Raw genomic sequence first — 22,859 nt, 5'->3', positions numbered from 1 at the left:
GATGACATTACTTTGCAACTACAGAGGTGTTTTTGGGGTGTATGCATTGCCATCGACCCTTTTCTTTAGAGGTATTTCTGCAGGATTCTCTGGCACAATATTCTCTGAATGTGAGAAGAAATGTCTTTCCTTTGAGCTTGACAGAGCACTGAAATAGGCTGCCCAGAGGCTGTGGAGTCTCTGGTGATTGTCGAAACACTGCCTGGGTGCTTCCTTGTGCAACCTGCTGTGGGGAACTGCTTAAGAGGGCAGCTGAGCTTGGTGATCTCCAGAGATCCCTTCCAGCCCCTGATTTTGTGATGTTACTCCCCTTATTCTCAACTAGAGAGCAAATCAGGCTCTGCCCTCTTTTAGTTCAGGATGGCATCTTTGCACTTGCCTGAATTTCTGCAATTAGCAGATCAGATGCCTGGTCTCTGGTTTTGTGCTTTGTGTCTGGTAGTGGGCAGTATGAGGTATTCGGGTAATGATGCTTTACAACACGCTGTCCCAAAACTTCTCTCAGGTTCTCATTTCAACTCAGGATTTGTTTTCTGGTTGATGGAATTTTGTGATGTATCTTTATCAGATATTTTACCATTACCTGTTACATTGATGAAGGTTCAGCCAGTTCCAGTGATGCCCCAAAAAGAGAAGAGTGGTGACTCCATTCCCATTTCTCAGGAAGAATCAGGCTTCTTTATATGTGTATTTTAAACTTACATTTTGAGTTTGGTGTTGTGCATTTGCTTAACAAGTACTTCCTGCAAGTTCAGAATGACAGGTCAGGTAGTAACATCTTAGCAGTGTGTCTGCATGTAGTTTTATTACTATGGGAGTGTACTGATACCAGGGGACCAAGAGTTGAAATGAGACCACTTCTCTGCTTTCTGAGTTGGATGGTGCAGCGTTCTCCAGTGACAACTTCTTTGCACTTAGTCAAACTGCAGCAGTCATGGGCATTAAGATTTGATGAAATATCCAACAGTTGAGCCAAATTCTACCCTTCCTGGATTGCTGCTCTTTGTTTGAATTGCTCCATAGACTGCTTCTTGTGATCATTTACCAATCTGACTTTCTTATCTTCATTCCAGCTCTGCTCAGATCCTCTGTTCTGAGCTCTTCCAGCCTCTGTCATATGTTGCTCGTAGGTAAAATGCAGTGTAAGCGCAATTAGCTGGTTCACAGAGCTCGTTTGGAAAGTCAGCTGCAAGGAATATTCAGTCACACACTCACTCTGCTGTCCAATTATATCAGAGTTCTGATCTGCATGAGAAAAAGAAGAGTTTTACAGACAACTTACACTTGGAGCAGTTTGTTGATTGGTGTGTGCCCTGACTTTGTGTGGTCCTATGCATAACAGTGCATTTTCTGATACTTGACAGTTTTTTTTTTGTCTCAGCAACAATTATCAGACTCCCTCACTCTCATGCCCAATCAGTTAGGGGTGTGTGTAGGGAAGAAATCATCTGAGGTATGCTGTGCTCATTAGATTTCCTTTGCCCTGCCCAAACGATATGAAATACCCAAGGAGGCTGTGGATGCCCCATCCCTGTAGGCATTCAAGGTGAGATTGGATGCGGCTCTGGGCATCCTGGTCTGTTGGTTGGTGACCCTGTGCACAGCAGGGGGTTGGAACTGGATAAGCACTGTGGGCCTTTGCAACCCAGGCCATTCTGTGACTCTAAAATGCAAAAATAGATAGTTTTCATGGTAAAACTGATAACAGAAGGACAAGGGAAAATGGTTTGAAGTTGAAGGAGGGCAGATTGAGGTTGGATGTCAGGGGAAGTTCTTTACTGTGAGAGTGGTGAGGTGCTGGAACAGCTGCCCAGAGAGGCTGTGGATGCCCCGTCCATCCCTGGAGGTGTTCAAGGCCAGGTTGGATGGGGCCCTGGGCAGCCTGGGCTGGTATTCAATGTGGAGGTTGGTGGCCCTGTCTGTGTTGGGGGGTTGGAGCTTCATGATCCTTGTGGTCCCTTCCAGCCCAGGCCATTCTATGATTAAAGGTAAACTAGTTGCAGTATGTCATTTGCTGTTTTCCAGAATACATTTTTAACCTAAAAGATTATTTAAATTATGCAAGCATGAGCTTATTATTATTATTACTTTTTTAATGATAAAAAGAAACTGCATTTTCTTAAGTTTTCCTGTATTTATCAGTGTATCTACAAGTGAATTGCTGCAAACACCTCCTACCATGGGAACTACACCTGAGAGAGAAGTCGGGCTGAATCTTCAATTGATTCATGTGAAATGCAGAATGAGCGTGTTTTGTAATGTCTGTTGATAGAGGATTTAGTCTACATGTAGACTCCCCAGGTGTTGGTCCACCGTTTGGGCCATAAGCAAGTCATCACCATGGAGCTGGGTGGCTGAAAGCAGCTTGGCCTTAACGCTGAGTGCTTGCCATGCTGCTGCTTGCCCAGCAGAGAGCACCACCATCCCACCTAATGCTGCCTGCTGCTTCGTGTGCTCTGTATTTTCCTGACAGCTTTGCAAGCACAGCAGCACCCAGCTTGCATGGCAGCAGGGGCAGTGCTGGCATCCCATTACCAATCAAAGGGCTGTAACAAATTCGTGTACAAATACTTGGGAGATTAAAATATTCTACACCCAAAACCGCTTTAGAAGTGCATTATTAAAGCTGCAAAGTCAAACAGTCAAAGCCAGGGAATGCACAAGCAGCCTTCATTTCCCTGTGCTTATGCATTATGCGACAGTCTTTAATTTTGTGATTACAGCCTAGTTTTATTTCTTTCCATAGACTCATTTACTGCGCAGGATGGATGGTATTTGCTTAATGAGTAGCTATTGAATATTTTGTTTTCTCATCATTGTTCGGTGTGTGGCCCTCTGCCTTTATGCTGCAGATTATTACCGAGGTCTGTATTGGTTACTTCTGTGTGGGCTTCTTTGTGGTGCTCATCTCTGTTTATCTTCTCCCAGTAGTTGAATAAATGGTTGCCAGTGGTGTTAAGGATAGTGAAGCAGGGTGAGATAAAAAATCATCTATTCAGCTCCTGCTGTATTTGTTCATTCTATCAGTACATGTTGATCTCTGGTCAGCAGTATTGCACAGACTGGAAGCTGTGTCAAGAAGAAAGCCTTCATTTGCTTACCAGCATCGTGTGGGATACCACCAAAGAGACAGGTGACAAAGCACAGCCAGCTTTGCTGCGATCAATTGCTGTGATCATCATCTCCACATCTTGGTAACAGCTTCAGATTAGCTGGAAGCATTGAGCCCTGCTAGACAAGGGTATAATTGCTTGGAACACTTAGAGTGAAGTGAGGGCAAGCTTGTTCATGCCTTCAGCACACCCTAATTAGGCTGGCTGCAGGTGCAGGGATAGGACTGGGTTGCCCTTCTATGGTGTTTGTTGAGTGCAGGTGGACTTTGCAAAGTTTACTTGGAGCTGAAGAGCTCTGCAGGTGTATGCAGATGATGGTCCAATGCAGCTCTGTTGCCTGGTCAATGTGGGAAGCTCTTAAAAGAGATATACTTGGAGAACTATACATGTTATAGGTAACCAGCTGACTTGTTTTAGTGAATGTAAATGGAAAGCATAGTGCTTCAATGAACAAATGAGCATACAGTGGAAATAAGAAAAAATCAACACAGCTTTTTTTTTTTCCCCTCTCCCTCAGAAATGATGAAACCTGCCTTTATTCTAAGGTTTTTCCAAGGAATGTTGTCTGAAAGCAGCATCAGTGGAAGTCATTATTCTAATGGGAAGTATCAGACAACCGTAACAAAAAGTAAGCTTATTAGTTCTGCTTTCAGTACCCCTAGGTATCTGCTTGTGCTCTGTCTTCCTATGAGAGAACAAAAACTGAAATAGGATCTGCCAGCAACAACAACTGATACTGGTCAGTTCCTCTTCCCTTTCCTGCTGCACTAAGATCAGTAGGAGAAAGCCATGACTGCTCAGTGGTAGGTGCTGGCGGCAGCTGCTTGTTGTGTAGTCACCATGTGTTACTTCCCCATGGGACTGCTAACACCCTGCAGATCCTGTGTGAAAATGACAGCTATTTCCAGCACCACCTTTATGGCTCAGTGCTTGCTGGCTGGATTGATGATGTGGACAAATGGGTGCCTTTCTCTCATTGGCTTCGTTTTGGTACCTTTGTGATTTAGTGGTGGCAGCCTTGCATATGTGGGCACAACATTCATCCTTTTGAAACTGATGGTGATACCAACTGATCTGTGCTGTTACTGATGGACTTGAGGAAACAAAGCAGGGCAACTTGTGGGGAGCTTCTGTTTGATTAGATAATCTTGCCCAGGCATCATCTCTAGTAATGCACAATACAATGATAGCTTGGAATATTGGAATATACTTCCATGTATTACTAATTCTTTCTGTGTCTCCTTTGAATACTTTAGACACTGTAAATGTGAAGAGGGTACGACTTAACTTTTTCAAGTCACAGTGCTTTGTGTCCATGCAGGTTAATCCCCTGATTTCACTGTGAGTCAGTGGTGCAGCTTGCTTTTGCTTGAATCCAGGTAGGATTTTCCTGGTCTGTGTGGTGTATTTGTTGCAGGCTGGCTATCCTGCAGGGTTAATCCTTTCAGAAATAGGAGTTTTCTCAAGCACAGTGGCACTGAATTGCTACTTCAGTTCTATGCAACATCTTGCTTTTGCTTCTCTTCCAAGCAACACACTTATAAAGCAGACTAGTCCTACCCTGGGTTACCTGTTAAGCCAGGAACCTTATCAAGCAAAAGGAGATAGTAGAGGTATCGATTGAAGCTAATTGCTTCCTTTTGTAATTCAGAGCGTGAGGTGTTTTAACCAGCATTACTTTGTATTTGAGGAGTTCATAATGTTGGCTTCGCTGCTTTCAGGTATTTTTCTTAACATGATGGTAGTTATGTCCTCGTTACACCGATCACAGATTACAAGTCCATACAGCAATGCAGTTTTGTAGGGTATATACTTTATTCCTGAGTAACACAAGTGGATAGCAGATCCATTAAGAGCTGTCTTCACCTCTGTGTGAAAATACTGTTGACTAAAACTACTTTTAACTACTTAACAGAATGGCAGTCCGTGTTGTAAGTAGGATGCTCTAATGCTTCTGCTCCTGCTGTAAAGCAGCAGCATTCCTGCATTGTCTCCAGGAGCTCCCTGTAATGATTTCTCACCTTGTAGCAGCGCTTCTGCAACCCCACATTAATCTGATCTTGTTCCTTGATCTGGCAGCAGATAAATTATTTTTAGATGAAGAACCAGACCCTTTTCTGTAGCAGCTGACTATTAGGGCAGTTTAACCTGTGATACATCACACCTTCACTTGCAGGATTTGGGATTATTTGTGAGATCCGTAATGAGGCTGCTGTCTGTAACCTGTGATGCAATAAATAAAAGTTCTTCTGTAGCCAAGGATAACTTATGTCTGCAGTAAGGAAAAAACACCCTGCCTGAGAAGATAACTGGTTTAGCCAGAAATACACTTTCTCTCTAGCGTGTGTGTATTCACTGCCTATTTTTAAGCAAGTCCCATGAGTTCAGCTTCAATACACCTCATTGTAGCCTCCTAACTAAAACAAAACTGCAGTTGCCTTAGGCTTCCCTTGTTTTCTGTGGAGAGACAAGGCACCTCCTGAGAGCAGCTCAGCCTGCCTAGGAGTTGTATTTCCCTCCTGAGGCTTCTACTTTTCTCTTTTGATTACAAAGGCACCTAGAGCATCTCAGATAAGTGAAACAAAACTAGGTCTTAATGTCTCCTTCAGTTCCTCTGTCTGTGGAACGGGATTAAAGATTACTTTATGGAATTCTGTGAAGTTTTGTTTGCAGGGCACTTGCAGACCTGTGTCTGAAAATCACTTCCTAAAACTGCTAAATTTGAAGTCTGCTTGTAATACCTGGAAAGGAATCAGTTCACTGCTTGCTGTGTGGAGATTTGCATTGTTGCTTTTTACAAGTCTGGAATGAAAAACAGGTAAATCCTTTAGTTAAGGGAGCATATAAACAGGAGGAGGAACAGCTGTTTGTGAGGGTGGGCAGTGATAGGACAAGGGGAAATGGGTTTAAACTGAGACAGAGGAGGTTGAGGTTGGATCTTAGGAGGAAGATTTTCCCCCAGAGGGTGGTGACGCACTGAACAGGTTGCCCAAGGAGGCTGTGGATGCCCCATCCCTGCAGGCATTCAAGGCCAGGCTGGATGTGGCTCTGGGCAGCCTGGGCTGCTGGTTGGTGACCCTGCATAGCAGGGGGTTGGAGCTGGATGAGCACTGTGGGCCTGTGCAACACAGGCATTCTGTGATTCTATGTTGACAGTTTAATGAGTCCTTGGCTTCCCCACCAATTACACTCAAGGCCAGCAGCTCACCATATACCCCACTGATACCATCATTGCCATGAGCAGGAAGGAGGAAAGTAGATGGAGTTTTACTCAAATCCAGCTGTTTCCTGGGACTTCAGTGCTTACAGTGATGGTGTTGCTCAGGCTCTCAGCCTTGGCTAACAGTACTGTCATTTTGCTCTTAAACATTTTCTTCAGAGAACAATGCAAATAGTTGATTTCATAGCAGTTTTCTTATTGTTGACTTCTTTCTTCCTGTGATCTTGCAAGGCATCATTATTTCTGCAAATGTAGTTCACATGGAGATTACCCATGGGTTATTGGTTTTGTCCATGCATAGAGACAATGGCCTGCTGATAGCAGTAGTAAATCATATTGGTAAGTGATCATTAAATGATGGAGTATTTTGAAACAGAGCAGTTAATAAATGAGTTCTTGTATAAAAGCATGCTCTCAGGGTACCTGCAAGCTTGTTTAGGCAGATCACATAAATGAGCATAAAAGGTTCACTGCTGTTTAGTCATCAGTGGCCCTGGGATGGTGTGAAATTCTCCCTGTTAGATGAAACAACATTGCTTTTCAGTCAATCTCTCTGCTCTAGATGATGCTCTTATGAGCCTGTGGTTATTGCTGTTGCTCAGAGTGCTCTTCCGTCTAGTCCAGTGTCAGAAACTGGTCACTATTCTCTAGGTGGGTAGGCATGGAGGAAGGCGCTTACACAAGAGGTTTGGGATGGGGTAAGTCCCAGCACTTCCCCTGACACGGTGGGTTGTTTCACTCATTTCTGTGAGCGCTGTTCCCATTTTACTTACACTGGCACAATAGACAACGGAACTGAGGCTGGCCAAGAAGCAGTACAAAATAAATAACTAAGTGGAGAAATCTTTGCAGTGTCTTTACATTTTTCTGCTGGGCTCACGGGGGAAATGGTTGTCAGATTTTACTGAAATCCATTTCTTAGCTTTAAGCAAATAATGTAGACTACTGTTTAAACACAGCTCTTCATAACTGCTCGGAATTCTTCGCTTGGTATCTGAGCCTTAAAATTTTACGAAGCTTGAACTAAAATTATATGCAGTTATTGGCATTAATGCAGCAGTCAGCAATTTTTCATAAATAGCATTTGTTACAAAAGCAGAGACCTCCTTTTGACCTTCTGCTAGTAGGTCCTAAAACCTTGTAGGTGGGAGAGGGGAGGAGAGGTGGTGAGTGTTCACATTGCTCTGTGTAAGTAGGGAAGGAAGAAAGGGCTGTTATTTCTGGTTTTAAGAACTTTATTTTTCTTCTTTTAACACAGCAGTGAGGCCTGTGGTAGTCTGTGATAGACAAGGAGCTGAGCAGAATAACGAGGGCTGAACAGCAGTAAGAGCTGCAATAGGTAAAAGCAAGGATCTGTCTCCAGTAAAAGCACAGATATATTAAGTCCGTGTTAAGTCAGTGTCTGAAAACTTCAGAATTCTTGAGTAATTGAGGTCTGATCTTTTTAAACAAGCATTAAATTTGAACTGGTGTTTGTTTTTTAATGGAGAAAGAAAAAGACAGAGGAAGTTTTCTACATGGTCTTTCTTAACCTGTTTTGAGAATAACAGCATTTTCATTCAGGGAATGCCGATGCACTGGAACAGGTTGCCCAAGGAGGCTGTGGATGCCCCATCCCTGCAGGCATTCAAGGCCAGGCTGGATGTGGCTCTGGGCAGCCTGGGCTGCTGGTTGGTGACCCTGCACACAGCAGGGGGTTGGAACTGGATGAGCACTGTGGGCCTTTGCAACCCAGGCCATTCAATGATAATGAGTGGAGTTTCATGTCCCACCGAGCACACGCTATCATCTGTAGTGCTGCGAAACAACACGGGACAGTTGGTCTGTGTTACATTTAGACCTCTGTTATAAATAAAATCCTGTTTGCCTGTGCATCCATCTATTCCACGATCTCTAAATGTCAGGAGATCTCAGCACACATTTCTCATCCAAGAAGCAGTAATTGGAAAATAGTTCATTTACCGCACAGCTGTATTTGTTGTTGCTGTAATAGCATATTATTTACTAGTGAAGACATTTAAAGCTTTCATACTTTTCCATCAGAGAGTATCCTCACAAATCCCTAATCTATTTATTTAATTTTCTCTAGATTAATGTAAATATTGAAAAAGAGGCGCCTTTCTGTATATTTAAAGCACCTTGGGCATACGGTAAGACTGCATTGCAAACAAAAACTGAAAAGGGTAGCAGTCTGCATCTGTCTCCCCAGGAGCAAACCAGGCTGCTCAGAAGGTCACATTCCTCCTTCACTCACCCATTAGCAGTTTTCTCTCATTACCATTCCCTTTTTTTTTCCTAATCTCTGCACCGTGTGTTAAAACTGAAGTGAATAAATTGTTAAGGAGTAGGATATATGAAAGAATCATGCAGCTGGGGGAGGTGTGAAGACTTACCCCATCCCCAGGTTCTTATGTAAGTGCTTCAGTACTGTGAGGCTGTGGGCAGGTTGGTGAGATTCGCTTAACTGATCACGGTTTGAGAAGCCAAAGTCCTTTTGTTGAGTCAGGATTCTTTTACACAAGGCTTCATAGCATGGCCTGTGTTGCAAAGGCCCACAGTGCTCATCCAGCTCCAACCCCCTGCTGTGTGCAGGGTCACCAACCAGCAGCCCAGGCTGCCCAGAGCCACATCCAGCCTGGCCTTGAATGCCTGCAGGGATGGGGCATCCACAGCCTCCTTGGGCAACCTGTTCAGTGCATCACCACCCTCTGGGGGAAAATCTTCCTCCTAATAATTTGATTTTATGAAGTGTGTTGTTTTTTTGTTGTTTTTTTTTTCCTTCCCATAAATGAGATAGCATGGAAGAAAGTAGCCAGGTAACCTTATGTCTGTGTTTAGAGGTGTGAAATGCTGCACTTCTCCCAAACTTTGTTCTGTTTTACGTTCCTGTGTTACCTGCAGCTTTGTTAAGGATTTCTTCTGTTCTCTCTATCAGGCTTAAAAACTGCTGATGGCCATTTCATGCTTTGGGTCCCTTTTGGTTTTGCCCAACTGAATACATACAAAAAATATGCAAAGGGTTCTTTCTTGTACCGCGTAAAATGAAACATTTATGTGATGCTAACATGGCTATGCTTGTTTATTTTCACATTGAAATTCTGCCACCTGGGGTACAGAATTATCACTGGGTTGTGGCTTTAGAGAACTTGAACTCATCTGGGGAAACGTAGACTTTGAAATCAGGATGCACCGGCTTGCAGTTAGCAGACACTACAGGAAGGAGAGTTTCACTTCCATCATACCCATTCCTTTCTGGTTTTGATACTGCTTTTTAAGCTCCTCACTTTGTCACATCTGTTGTGTATGGTATTGGACTGTAAATTGTGGGGTTTTCGCTTCTGGCTTTTGCCACTCACCTGAGGCAGCTGATTTGTCGTGCTATCTCAGTGTCTGATAGCTGAAGATAATCTTACGTTCTTGCTTTGAGATCCATGAGGGAAAAGCCCTGTGTAAAAAGCAGTGTTACTTGAGAGGCCACTGAGGAGTTAGCAGGCTTATAATATGGCATAGGAGGGAATAATACTGCAACACTATAGTGCTACAGTAAATCTGAATGGGAGATCTGATAGACAGGTGAGGTCACTTTATTTTAAGCCATAGCCGGCTTCACCTCTTTGCAGTCTCATACCCACATACTCATGAACTGAAACGTGTCTGTTTTTGTAGATGAAGAATATAATATGAAAAGAAGAACACTATTTCTTCATCCGGTTTTCCTTTGCTGAGGCACAGAGCATCTCCTGTGTGACTGAGGGGTGGCATAACAAGCTGTCATATACGTGTCTTAGCTGCTTGTTTAACAACAGCAACAATTCCTATCTAAAGCCGTACTCTTAATGTGTAATCGCTCCTTCAAAGACTGCTTGCACTGCACAGATGTTAATCTAGAAATCTCTTCTAGGTTGCTGTAAAATGTGCAGTGGATGATGTGTTAATAGGAATCAAAAGGACTCCAACTCCGTGCTGTGCAGCAGATTCTGACCTTTTTAAACTTCTGGATTCTGGGTAATTAAAACAATTCTTGGTTTCGTTCTGACAGATAAACAGAGGTCATATGACAACTGAAGCAAAGAGGGCTGCCAAGATGGAGAAGAAGCTGAAGATTTTGCTTGGCGGTTATCAGTCTCGAGCAATGGGCCTCATCAAACAGCTGAATGATTTGTGGGACCAAATAGAGCAGGCACACCTGGAGCTGCGTACTTTTGAGGAACTGAAGAAACACGAAGATGCTGCTATTCCACGGAGACTGGAGGTGAGATTCCTCAGTGTGATGCCTTAGATCAAACGCAGCCATTTTGTGGAGGGGATATTTTTACAAAGCAAACTCTGAAGTTCACAGCCTGAGTTTGTACCAAGTTTTGAGTGGTCGTCTTAAATTATACTTTTGCCTGTTACCAGGCTCCTCTGCTGCACATTTGACTATCAAAGGTTGTGTGACATATTACAAGCTGGTACTAATCTACTAGCTTGTTCTTTAACTTTGTTTTTTATTTTATATCCTCGTGTGGTTTATTTTATTAATCTTCTGCTACGCAGAAGGTTCTGTGTCTGTCTTAATTTGGCTTGTTTTGTTTTTAATTAGTGCTAGAACTTAACTTGCAGATCTACTCTTATGTCAAGCTTTCTGTTACCTTAAAAGTCAGTGAGCCCTAATTTATGGTGAAAGTCTTCTTTTTAAACCTTGATTGTATTCCTCTCTTAAATTGTGGTGGTGTCAGATCTGCAGATAAATGAGCTTCTATGAATTGATACCAGGATGTCATTTTGGAGCTGGCTTTTAACATGGCCCACAGTTTCAGAAGCTGAATAACTCGTGTCATTTCAGTTTTGAGCTGTCCTCAGAGTTCGGGCTCTTTGCCTGGAGTCCTGTTCCTGGCTGGCTGTCTTTTGTAATATTGACCATTGCCCCTGAGTAATACCAGCCAGCCTTGCTGGCTCTAACTGATCAGCATGACTTTGAGGAGGAAAGAGGAGCTTCCAAAGAGCAATACAAGAGTGAAAGGATATAAAATGAGCTATCAGCTGGCAGTTTCAGAACTAGCAGTAGCTGTCATTCACACACTGCAGCATTAGTGGAACAGGGCCTGTGGAAGGCAGTACTGCAGGATTTTAATGAGAAGGGCTGGTTAAAAAAAAGGTTCTGAACAAACACATGGAAGAGAAGAATAATAGATAACTGTTATGTACAGGGAACTGCTTGTGGCTGGTTTCTAATATGAAACCTCCCTTTTTGAAGCATTTCATATCAGCTTCTGTCAAAAACAGGATGCTGAAATAAGATGACCAGAATGTTAAATGCTGTAGTTTTTAAAGTAACTTTGTATTCTTGTATCTCAGCTTCCTCTGAAGGAACTGAAATGTAACCTTTGCTGAAGAACTGCATAGGTATGACTGACTGGTTAATTGTTTTCCTTTCAGTGTCTGAAGGAAGATGTGCAGCGACAGCAGGAGAGAGAAAAGGAGCTCCAGCAGAGATTTGCTGATTTCATGTTGGATAAAGAGACTTTTCAATCCAAGTATTAAAGCACAAAATTCCTTTCATCACTGATGTAATGTTTTTCAAGTATGCAGATACTCCTCCAGCAGCTTTTGCCATCAGTTGCAGAAAGCAAACGTAGTCTGCTGTTTGCATCTCATCCACTTTTTTTTTCCATTACTGGACTACTTCTGATGCTGTAGGTATGAATGGCTTCATCAAGGATTTAAAGGAAAGGGGGGAAAAAAAGGATTGAAATCTCCAACGCTTCATTAAAAGGAGAACATCACAGTGGTATGATTTTAGCCATGTCTTCATTTACTAGGTTCATCACATTGTTCCTGATGTTCCATCAGTCTTAAGATCTGTAAGGTAGATGCCTGCAGAGTAATGTCTTTTGAATAAACCTGGAATGTCAAAAAGAATGATGAAACGAAATGTCTGTCTCGTGACTAAAACAGAATCCACCCCAAGCCAGATCTCAGTCATACTACTGAATTAATTATTGTTAATTATCGTTCTTTTCCACTTTTTCATTCCCCCCCCCCCCCCAAAAAAAAAAAAAAACAAAAACTGTGTCTTATACCAGGTAGGGCTCATGCAGGGTAATTCTGGTCTGTGTAAAACAGCATTTTCAGGGCGGTGAGGCTCTGACACTGCTGCCCAGAGTTATGATGCCCCTTTCCTAGAGGTGCCCAGGGCCATGAATGGGCTGTGGGCAACCTGAGCTGGGGGTTTGAAGCTTGATAGTCTTTAAGGTCCCTTCCATGCTAAGCCATTCTTTGATTCTCTGCTTTGCATATGGCTAAACGTTCCTCTTTATGTCAGAACATTCAAATGCTCATGCTGTGAGTCAGTGTAACTGACTCTCCGATCATCATCAGTTATTTCTTCTGTCCAGTTTTAAGAACTGGCCTTTTCTTTCAAGCCATGCTCATCTTCAGACATCTCTTAGGCGTGTTGTGTAAGTTAAGGTGGACCAGTGAAAGGTACAGTGGTGACAACTTGAGCAGCTCTGCTGGCTGAATTGTGTGGATATGTCCATGCTGTGCCATAGCTCATGTTCAGCCTTGCACACCACTATGCAGGGCTTTATGGAGTTACATGCTGAGCCCACAGTTCTTCTGAGATCTTTGGTTGTACTTTGTGTCCCTCCTGGAGAGGAGCTGAGTTGGTGTGCTGTGTTTTTGTAAAGGTGTTACAGGGATCGATCTTCCAATTCAGCTCTTACAGGTTGGATGTTTATGGAAATGCATGGGGGAAATAAAAAGGTAAAACTGTGTATTAACAGCACTGAATTCAGCAGCTAAACACCAGATTGCACATATCAGCAGGGTTGGGGATGTGTAGCTGCTTAAATGCTCTCCATAGCTATCAGCAAGCAGTCGGGGAGGTTTGAGAGGTGGTTTGTAAGGGCAACCTGTCAGATCCCTGTTGATCAGCGATGGGAGCAGGTGATGCAAGCAGCCTTACTCACCTGGACGTGGGTGTGAAGTATTAGTGCAGTTATAGACTGCGTATGTGTTAAATACGTAGCTAACCCAGGGCACATCTGGAAAAAGATATTAAGCATCAATCTTTTAGCATATGGGATAGCTTGTATGGCTTATAACCAAAGGGGAAAATGCATATCATGACAGTTCTCGTGGTTGTGTGGTAGCTAGAAGTATTAAGAGAAAACCCTTGTAGGTTTACCAACACCACAACTACAATTATTTCTTTTCTTTTTAAGGCTGCAGGAGAACCTGTGATGTCTTTGAATATTTTTGACAGCTTCAGAACTTGAGAAGTGTTTTGGTGTTCTGCCTTAGCAGGTAGTTCTTAACAGTAAAGTGGGAAGGATGAGGTGTGTCTGTGGCACTACATCACATAAATGTTCCTTGAACACCCCCAGGGACAGTGACCCCACCACCTCCCTGGTTAGGGAGCGTCCATTTGGCACACAGGATATATCTGCAAGTCTGTATGGAATTTCAGCCAATGATTTGCTTCCCTCCCCTGGAACAGGACCCGGCGCTCACATGTTGGATCAGTCCTGCAGCTGGAGCTCTTCTGAAGTTGGTGGAGTTGATACGACTGTCCTGGACTTCAATGAAATTGGACTCAGTTACCTGAGAAAGTTAATAGGACAGCATAAATTAGCGTGGCTGATAACAGCAAAAAGATGTGCTGGGAGAAAGGGGGAGGCTTCTAACATACAGGAGGTTCTCTGTGAGAAATCCTACAGAGCTGGAGCCAGCTCCCAGAACGTGGCAAACATCCAAAGAAAGGAGCATCCCATTAACCTTGTGATGAGTCACTGCAGCCAGTAATGCCTGGATGAGCTGATTCCCCGCTTATGTGGAGCGGAGGGTTTGTGTGCCACCAGACAGCATCTTCTCCTTGCCCCTTGATGCTGCTTCTGTTTTTGCACCCTCATTTGCTTGGTGTGTTGGAGCAGCCCTTAAAATGTGTTGATCCAAATTAGGTGTCTGATCTGTTGTAAAGCCAGGAGCTGGGGCCAACTTTTGAGGTTGAAAGTGGGAAAATGGCTGTGAGAGTGGGGCAGAATTGCTTCTTCCAGAGGCTGTGCCGCTTGGTTGTGTGGGTAAAGAGACTGAAGTGGGGTCTTCAGTGCCCTCAGACAAGAGGCTGATACGAAGCACATGCTCACAATTAGGCACTTCTATCTGAGCCCCTGATGGTAAATACTGGAGACGCGATGCATTTTGCAAACATGGCCTGAACACAGAGGCATTCAAGGCCAGGCTGGATGTGGCTCTGGGCAGCCTGGGCTGCTTGTTGGCAACCCTGCACACAGCAGGGGGTTGGAGCTGGATGAGCACTGTGGATCATTTCAACCCAGGCCATTCGGTGATTTCTAAATAAAAGGTGTCAAAACCCATGATGGATCTTTCAGCTCTGGCTGCAAACTAGCTAGCGCTGCCTTCAAGCAGTGTGTGAACTTTGGCTTGCCTTCGGTGTCCCGGGACAGCGATAGTGCTGGGGAAGATGACATTACTGCGGTCTGGACTTCATCTGCCTCGCATCCATCTCAGGAATCCGGCATGTAGTTGTCTTCCACTCTGCGGCTTCAAAGCAACACCTGTCTCCCGAGCACGATTTAAAAGCAAAGTATTAAATAGCATTTCCCCTGTTCTCTTAGTTCACTGAAATGCACTTTGAAAAATCGCCAGACACTCATCCGAAAGCAGAGTGTCCCAATAAGTGGTTCCAGACTTGTGTTTTCTGCTTTTCTGGGGCTGCAGCTTTTCTTTCTGATTACCAACAACTGAAGATGTGGTTCTCCTTGTCTGGAAGTCTTGTGCTCCTATTGACTCCCATGGGAGCAAGAGAAGCTCCTGACTCAGGAAAGGACATAAAGCACGTGCTTAAAGTGGATGTAAGGCAACCCATCACTGCAGCTCCCCTGTAGTGCATACAGTTGTCTGATCACGTTAAAAATTACATGTGGACCATGTTGAATAAGGCCCTTCATGACTTTGAAATGAAGGAGAGGAGCCAGGGGGTAAGAAGAGGGTCCTCAGTGTTGAAGCACAGAATCACCAAGGTTGGACAAGGCTTTCAAGATCATCCAGCACAAAAGGTCCACCTACCACCGCTATTCACCCACTAGAACACATCCCTCAGTACCACATCTATGTGGTTCTGGAACACCTCTGGGTGACCCCATCAGCTCCCTAAAGTCCAACCTGAATCTCCTCTGGCCCCTCTCCTCTGGATTGTTCCCCAGGTGATAGGGAACAGCGAATGTGTTTTCTTGGTCTTCTCTGCAATTCATTAAGAGATGCCTTAGTTTCATGGTTAGAAAAATCTCCCAAGTCAACAATCTTTTGCATATTGGGTGAGACAGGTCTGCCTCATCAAGTCACTTTCAGGTTTCCACGTTACAACTGTGGTTCTGATGCATTCAGACTCCTCAAAGGAGATAGAAGTGCTTCCTTTAAGATCACTGATGTGCATTGAAAGCATTTATGAACTGTGACATGTGGAGACACAGACTATTTTCTTATTCACACAGCTCATACATCAGATCCCTTGCCAAATACATGCTGCAGGCCGATGCCTCAGCATCAGACTAGAGAGCACACCGGATTCCTCTTCTCTCTTTCACTTAGAATCATGGAATTGCTCAGGTTGGAAAAGAGCTTCAAGATCATCGAGTCCAACCCCAACCCAACCATCCTACCCTCACTAACAGCCCTCCGCTCAATCACAGCCCTGAGCACCACATCCAAAGGGTTGTTAAACACAGCAGGGATGGTGACTCAACCACCTCCCTGGGCAGCCCATCCCAGTGCTTAACAGCCCTTTCTGTACACAAGTTCTTCCTAATATCCAGCCTAAACTTAACCCTGGCACAACTTGAGGCCGTTTCCCTTCCATCCTCCTCAAAAGAAACTGGATGATCCTTTCTGTAGGGAGAAGAAAAAGATCCTCTTCTGACAAACAGTCACAGAGGCAGAGTGAAGCTGAACCAGCCAGCTGGGATTACATCTCTACTACATGGCCAACAAAAGCTTTTCCAGGGCTAATTCTGATTGAAGGGGCTGAATCCACTGGCTGAACCTCAGACAGAAAGGCACCCCGCAGTCATCCAGCTTATGGGTTTTTGTAACTAATTGTTGCACTGATCTCGATCATATCTAACCCTCGTGTAAAGCGTTGATTTCAGAGCTGTCTCTCTCTTATCTATTCACGTTCATGAGTTATCTTAAGGCTTGGGCAGGACCAGAACTGTAGCTGGATCTCAAAGCACAAGTTGACTGGCTGCATTAATTGATCTGCACGGCAGACCATGAGGTGGCTATAAATAGAAGAAAAATTATTCCTTAGATGATCCCACCCCCCCCTTTCTGTTCTTAATTTGAACTCAACCAAATCAATCTTTAGGGCAGGATTTGCCTCTCCTTGGCCTGATCTTCTTCCAAAGATTTTCAAGGCTTCAGGGGCAGGTGGGCTCTTTCATTGGACCGTATACATGGAAAACACAGATATTTATGAAGTTATGAACTTTGAAACTAGAACCCCACCTCCCTTTTCCAGCTGTTTCATTCAAAGATACCCTCCCTCCAAGCCATGCTTCTTTCATGTCCTTAGCTCATCCTGGCTACAACTCAAAAGACTTTAGTCTGTCTTAGAAACAGCAGTGCTATGGAAGTCCAGGCAAAAAGCATCCTTCAATCTACCAGCAGTCATTTGAGTTGGAAGAGACCCTTGGAGGTCATCCAGTCCAATTCCCTGCAATGCACAGGGACAGACACGGCTCCATCAGTGCCACCCCAGGATGCTGCAGGGGAGCCAGGGAAAGCAGGGGAAGGCAGGGAGGCACGCGGCTGTAATGAAGCACACCCGTGTGTAGGTGTGAAGGAATGACCTGACACGTGAGATGTGTGCCAACAACGCTTCTAAAAGTGCATCCCGATGCTTTTCTGCTCGTGTCACACGAGCGGGGCTGACCTCAAGTGCCTTCTGTCGAGCATCACCACTCCCCCAGAGCTGATGGGACTTGGGTGACATATGGTCTGTGGTCGTCTCTGGCTCAAGTTCTTCAGTGGAGAACCTGATCTGTAGAGTCCAAGAGGGACATGAAGCTCAAACAGACTCATCTTGAGAGCAATCTGCTGGACTGCAATGCCTGCACCTGGACCTGCCCAATTTAAACCAGATAAACAAGGCACTCAACTCATCCTCCTCCCTCCAGACTCTGGAAGGAAGAGGTTAGGAGGCTCCCATGGTGTTTGTATTTGCCAAAGGGACAGCATGGGCAATCTTTGTCCATCTCAGCAGATCATGCACTGCATGCAGGTAGCATGCACACAATCAACTCCTGATAGACTCAGCTCTTTTAAAGCATGGTTTTTGATGCTTGTTAGAAAGCTAGAACTGTCAAAATCAAGCACTGCATTGGATTATTTTCCTAGCGTGGCTTAGAGGCTTTTGTTGGTTTCACACATGCCTGTCCTACATTTTAAAATGCCGCTATTATAATCAGCCCATTTGCTTAATGCAACCTGCCTGAGACTTGGTTGATTTCTTTCTCCACACCCCCTCCAGCCCCCTAAGAAAAAAACCACAAAAATCACCCATAAAACATAAACAGTGATAGAATATTCCATGACTTGGAGCTCAGTAAGTCAGGTATCACTCTCCTACAGAAGAGAGGAGGTGGGATGGGGATGACCTGTGCAATTTGTGGTGAGCCCATCACCTGCCAAGGAGCCTCCTTGGGCCAAGATCATAGGATCATAGAACCAAGGAACAGCCTGTGTTGCAAAGGCCCACAGTGCTCATCCAGCTCCAACCCCCTGCTGTGTGCAGGGTCACCAACCAGCAGCCCAGGCTGCCCAGAGCCACATCCAGCCTGGCCTTGAATGCCTGCAGGGATGGGGCACCCACAGCCTCCTTGGGCAACCTGTTCCAGACCATCACTGTGTCCCACCTCCTGTCAGCATACGAAGCCCACGGTGGTAGGACACAGATTCACCAGCTGATATTTCTATGGCATTTCTGCATTTCTGTAGCTAGCAACATTGATGGATTCTGAGCTCCAAGACCGAAGATGGCGATATGTCCTGAGGGAATTCAGTGGTCTTTTGCAAAATCGTCCATCTGTACCCATGGAACAGCTTCAGAGGTGAAACCCATCATCTCCTCATCCTCTTTTTGCTAGCAATACCAGGGCAGCAGCCTCAGAAGTGGTAGAGGCGATGCCAGACACTGCCTGCCCTCGCTGTGTAAACACTGCAGAGGTACTAAAGATAGCATCAGATCGTTTCCCCAAGTTACGGAGGTTAGAAAATGGCAAACAGGACTCAGGATTTGGCTCCACAGTATTTGCTGTTGTCATGACTCATGAGTTATTTTTGTCTCTTTCATAAGAGAACAAATGGCCGTGGTAATTAATCTCTGTCTGTTTTGACAATGGTCTGGCCAAAGCACATCGTGCTCTTGCAGACAGAGTAAGGAGAGAAGTGCAACAGCACCATGTGTGCATGGCTGTATTTTTAATCTTTTATGTTTCCTATTTTACATGTCTGTAAGATATGCTTATGTATACGCTTATATACAGCCCAACCTGTCCTGTAGTAGAGCTGTTCCATCCCTGGGATCATTTTTGTGGCCCTCCTCTGGATGCACTCCATGTCTCTCTCCTGCACTGAGGTCTCCACATCTGGGCACAGTGCTGCAGGTGAGGTCTCAACAGTGTGGAGCAGAGGGGCAGGATCACCTCCTTTATCCTGCTGGCCATCCTGCTTTGGATGCAGTGCAGGACACAGTTGGCTTTCTGGGCTGCAAGGGCACATTTCTGACTCACACCCAGCTTTCCATTCATCAGGACCCCCAGGTCTTTGTCAGCAGGGCTTTGCTCAATCATTTCATACCCCAGATTGTATTGGTAGTGGGGGTTGCCTTGACCCTGGTGCAAGACCTTGCATTTGGACTTGTTGATTGTCATGAGGTTCAGATGGGCCCACTGCTCCACCTGTCTGGGTTTTGAAACAAGAGCTAATCAAACGACAACAAAAGCAAACCTAATTCAAGTCTTTTCAAGAGGATCTAATGAGGAAGCACCCACTCCCAGTATTTAACTGCCAACTTTATTGGCTAATAATCATTTTTTTTACACAAAAGTCAAACACTCCCCCAGCAGTACTTGCATCTCTCCAGGGCTGGTTGAGCAATGAAAAGATTTATTAGTGCAGAATATGTGAACGACCAATTTGAGGAGAAACAACCAGGAAGTCTTTGAGCATGACATCCCCATGAAACCTCTCCAAGGTTGTGAGCTTGCCCTGCACACAGCTCGCAGATGTCCATCGCTCCCCATGTGGTAACAACCATCCCCCACACTCTGGTGACTCATGTTTGTCACCCAACGTGCCTAAAGGGAAATACTGATGGATGGCTGTGCAGACGTGCTGATAAAAACTCATCCACAAGCTTCAAGGAGCAAATACTTGAGAGTTCAAGCAACCCCTGATTGTTGGCTTAACAAAATGCTTCTGCACGGTACTGCTCATCCTATAAGTATAAATTATGGTTTCTCGTCCCTTCCTGTGAAAACATGATGTTCTCATGGTCTAGAGGATATAAGCTAGACAAGCCTGTCTAGTAAACTTGCCATAAAGTGACAGCCTCTCATAGGATTTGCACATCCTAAAATAAGAAGCATCTATTTTTGGTACCCACTCGTCAGTATTAGCACAACATCCAAACTATCCCATAAGACACAACGGGACATCATCCAGGTCTGCTGTAGCAACGAGAGCGATGCTTTTTCTTCCTCCACAAAGTAAGAGAATAGTTAGTTTTTGGGGCATTTTGTTCTTGTTTATCTAAACAAAGAATGTATTTTGGAGCTGCCCTTTTTCTTCCTCCACCTACAGGAGAAATTTGCAGGCTGCTTACTGCTGCATTTGTTCAGTGCTGGGATGTCTGCTTTTGTGTTGAAGATAGAGACAAGTTCTTCTTGCTTTCAGTTTACAGAGCGTTTGGACCGATGCGTTTCCTAGAGCTTCATGGAACTGGTGTGTTTGATAGAAAAGAAAGAGAGATTTTTAAAAGCCGTTAAGGGAAAATACACAAATATTTCCTGAATTTGTTTCTTATCCAATAGCTCACAAGAACCGTTCAGCAAAGGGAAGCAAAAGCTGAGCTTCAACCAAAGCCAAACCAATACGGAGCTTCTGGTGGAAACCATGTTGGGATTAAATGATTTCCTTTGGTTTCCATCCAAAACCGAGCTGAACGTGGATTCCTGGGTTGAATTTCAGTTTGAATTTTCGGTTTTATTCCGTTATGAAGAATTAAGTGAAACTTGGGAGGTTCGAACCCTCATTGAATGATCCTGAAAAACGATCTGCAAAACCCCTTGCTCTGGAGTCCTGTTTCATGCCTTTGATCTCGGCAGATGCTGGGAGCAGCTTTCATGTCTCCTCCAACCTACATAAAAAAACAACACCAAAAAACACACAAAAAACAGGCCAGTGAAGCCACCACGAAGCCGTATATTCTTATGCAAAGACTTTCATGTCCCAAAAACACCACCCAATCCCAGCCACTGCCCTGGAGCCAGCTGGAAAACTGGAAAACCCAGAGTCCACCCTTCTGCTGGGAAGGGTCCACCAAAGGCAGCAGGTACCACCCTGAGCACCAGTAGAGCTTACTGGGAGATGCAGAGAGCTGGGAATCCTACTGCCTCCCTCTGGAAAGAGGAAAGCATTTACTTTCCTCATCTGAAATCACAGGCAGGGCTCTGGAGTCGTCTGTATGGTAGTGTAGTCTTCATTGTGGTAGCAACAGTAATGGGAGGATGGTTGGACTAGATGATCTTGTAGGTCCTTTCCAACCTTGTGATTCTATGATTCCACGAGATACTGACTATGGGATGTAGCTGTCCCTGAGCAGCCCAACCCAGCTGATGGATGCTATGTGGTGAACATGGACCTGCCCAGCCATCCAACCAATGAGCATTTTACTATTGCTTACCTAAAACCCAGTCTGTAGTCCTGAGCTGTGTTAGCTTTGGTAGGAGAAAAGCTGCAAGAATTTCCTGCCCCCACCATCTTTGTTCTTCACAGCTTCCCTCCACCTTTCCATGATCCAGCTTAAATTCTGGCCCACAGAAGGAGGTGGGATGATGAAACTGGGGAGGTGCTGCATCATGTGTCAAATAACTTTGGGGCAGGAGGAGCTTATGAAACAATTACCTCTCCAAAAATATCCTTAAATTCTCCCACTGAACCCTTTCTGTGGGTTTGATGTGTGGATGTGGGACGTCTCCCATTCTACCCATCTTGATGGAGCACATATTCCCTGCTTTATTCTGCTTTTTCTTTTCCCCCTTCAAGTGCTCCCTGCATTTGGTTGCCCCTGGTTGAATTCCCTGCAGTTTAAATAGTCTGGCAGTCCCTCTGCTTTTATAATCTGATTTTGCTTACACTCAGAAGAAAGTCTGATTCCACTCATCCCCCCCCAAAAAAAAAGATGGGGAGAAAGAGAAGGAAAAACAGGAAAGATCTCATTCACCCACCAACAAAGAAGCAAGATGCAAAAAGACAAGATAAATCCCATCTAGCTATTCATAGCCCTGCAATGCATTTTGTTCCAGTGTCTGCTCAGCCATTTGTAGCAGCCATCTGATTGAAGATTATTTATACTGCACATTATATGCACTAATGAGAAAATGATTCTAAATTGCCCCTAGGGATGGTTATGATTAAACTATTTGCCTTTGCTTCCTCCAGAAAATTAAAGAAACCAAAAGAAGGAGAGAGAATAAAATATATATATATTTGTAAGGGGAGGGGAAAAGAGGGAAAAAAGGAGAATCTGGAAAGCAGTCAGAATAACAGTTTGGTAATGTTTGTGAATTCCTAGGAACGTTTTTATTCCTCAACCTGGTGATTGGCCCGATATTTCACACTGCAATTTGAAGCTGAAGCAGTTAGGAATCCATGGAGCAGAGAAGCACTTTGGAGGGCTGTGCTGGGCACGATTTGCTGTGTTGTCAACCAGTCCGAAGCCCTGATCAGCTTTAATTGCACACACGACTGAAGCCGCCAGAGCTTTCTGTGCCACTGACAAGCTGCTCCGAGGCGTCAGACGTCTGTCTCTTAAAAAGAGCATTTCAGAGGCTCCCATTCACGGAGCCTCATTCAGACATTTTATTTAAACTCTTAAATCTTTTGAGCTCGGGATGAATAAACAAGTCTCTGAAATGCAATCCATTCTTGCCCGGTCGGAGTTTGCAAGTGTTTTTCGCAGAGAAGAAACAAAATGTCATTTGTGCTTCCTTTGGCCTTTTTAAACAGAGCAGGATTTGGGGAGCCAGAAGCAACACTGCATGTAAAGCCCGTGTGCTCGCCGCTGTGCACACACTGCCGTCAGTGCAAGCCCCATCCATGACCATCCACGGCTGCTGAATCACCTAATTAGTCCATTAACTGTGTGCAAACAACACGGGGGCAGGTTGCCAGCTCACACAGCCTTGGAATGAAAATTTTAAGTATTTAAAGTTATCCGAAGGCCATGGTTCATAGAGGGG

At 44.5% G+C, this 22,859-nt stretch overlaps 1 protein-coding gene across 1 annotated transcript in view; it reads left to right on the top strand.

Annotated features, from left to right (window-relative positions):
- Positions 1-13,095, top strand: part of CDC5L (cell division cycle 5 like) — a 30,607-nt gene extending 17,512 nt beyond the window's left edge. The window contains exons 15-16 of the mRNA XM_072331672.1: positions 10,373-10,585; positions 11,752-13,095. Coding sequence (XP_072187773.1) covers positions 10,373-10,585; positions 11,752-11,856 — 318 coding nt within the window. The 3' untranslated portion in view covers positions 11,857-13,095. The remainder of the gene's footprint in view (positions 1-10,372; positions 10,586-11,751) is intronic.
- Positions 13,096-22,859: the final 9,764 nt, after the last annotated feature.

The sequence above is a fragment of the Excalfactoria chinensis genome, chromosome 3 (assembly GCF_039878825.1).
Source record: "Excalfactoria chinensis isolate bCotChi1 chromosome 3, bCotChi1.hap2, whole genome shotgun sequence".
In the NCBI taxonomy this organism is placed as follows: Eukaryota; Metazoa; Chordata; class Aves; order Galliformes; family Phasianidae; genus Excalfactoria; species Excalfactoria chinensis.
This window is presented reverse-complemented; position numbering and strand designations above follow the sequence as displayed.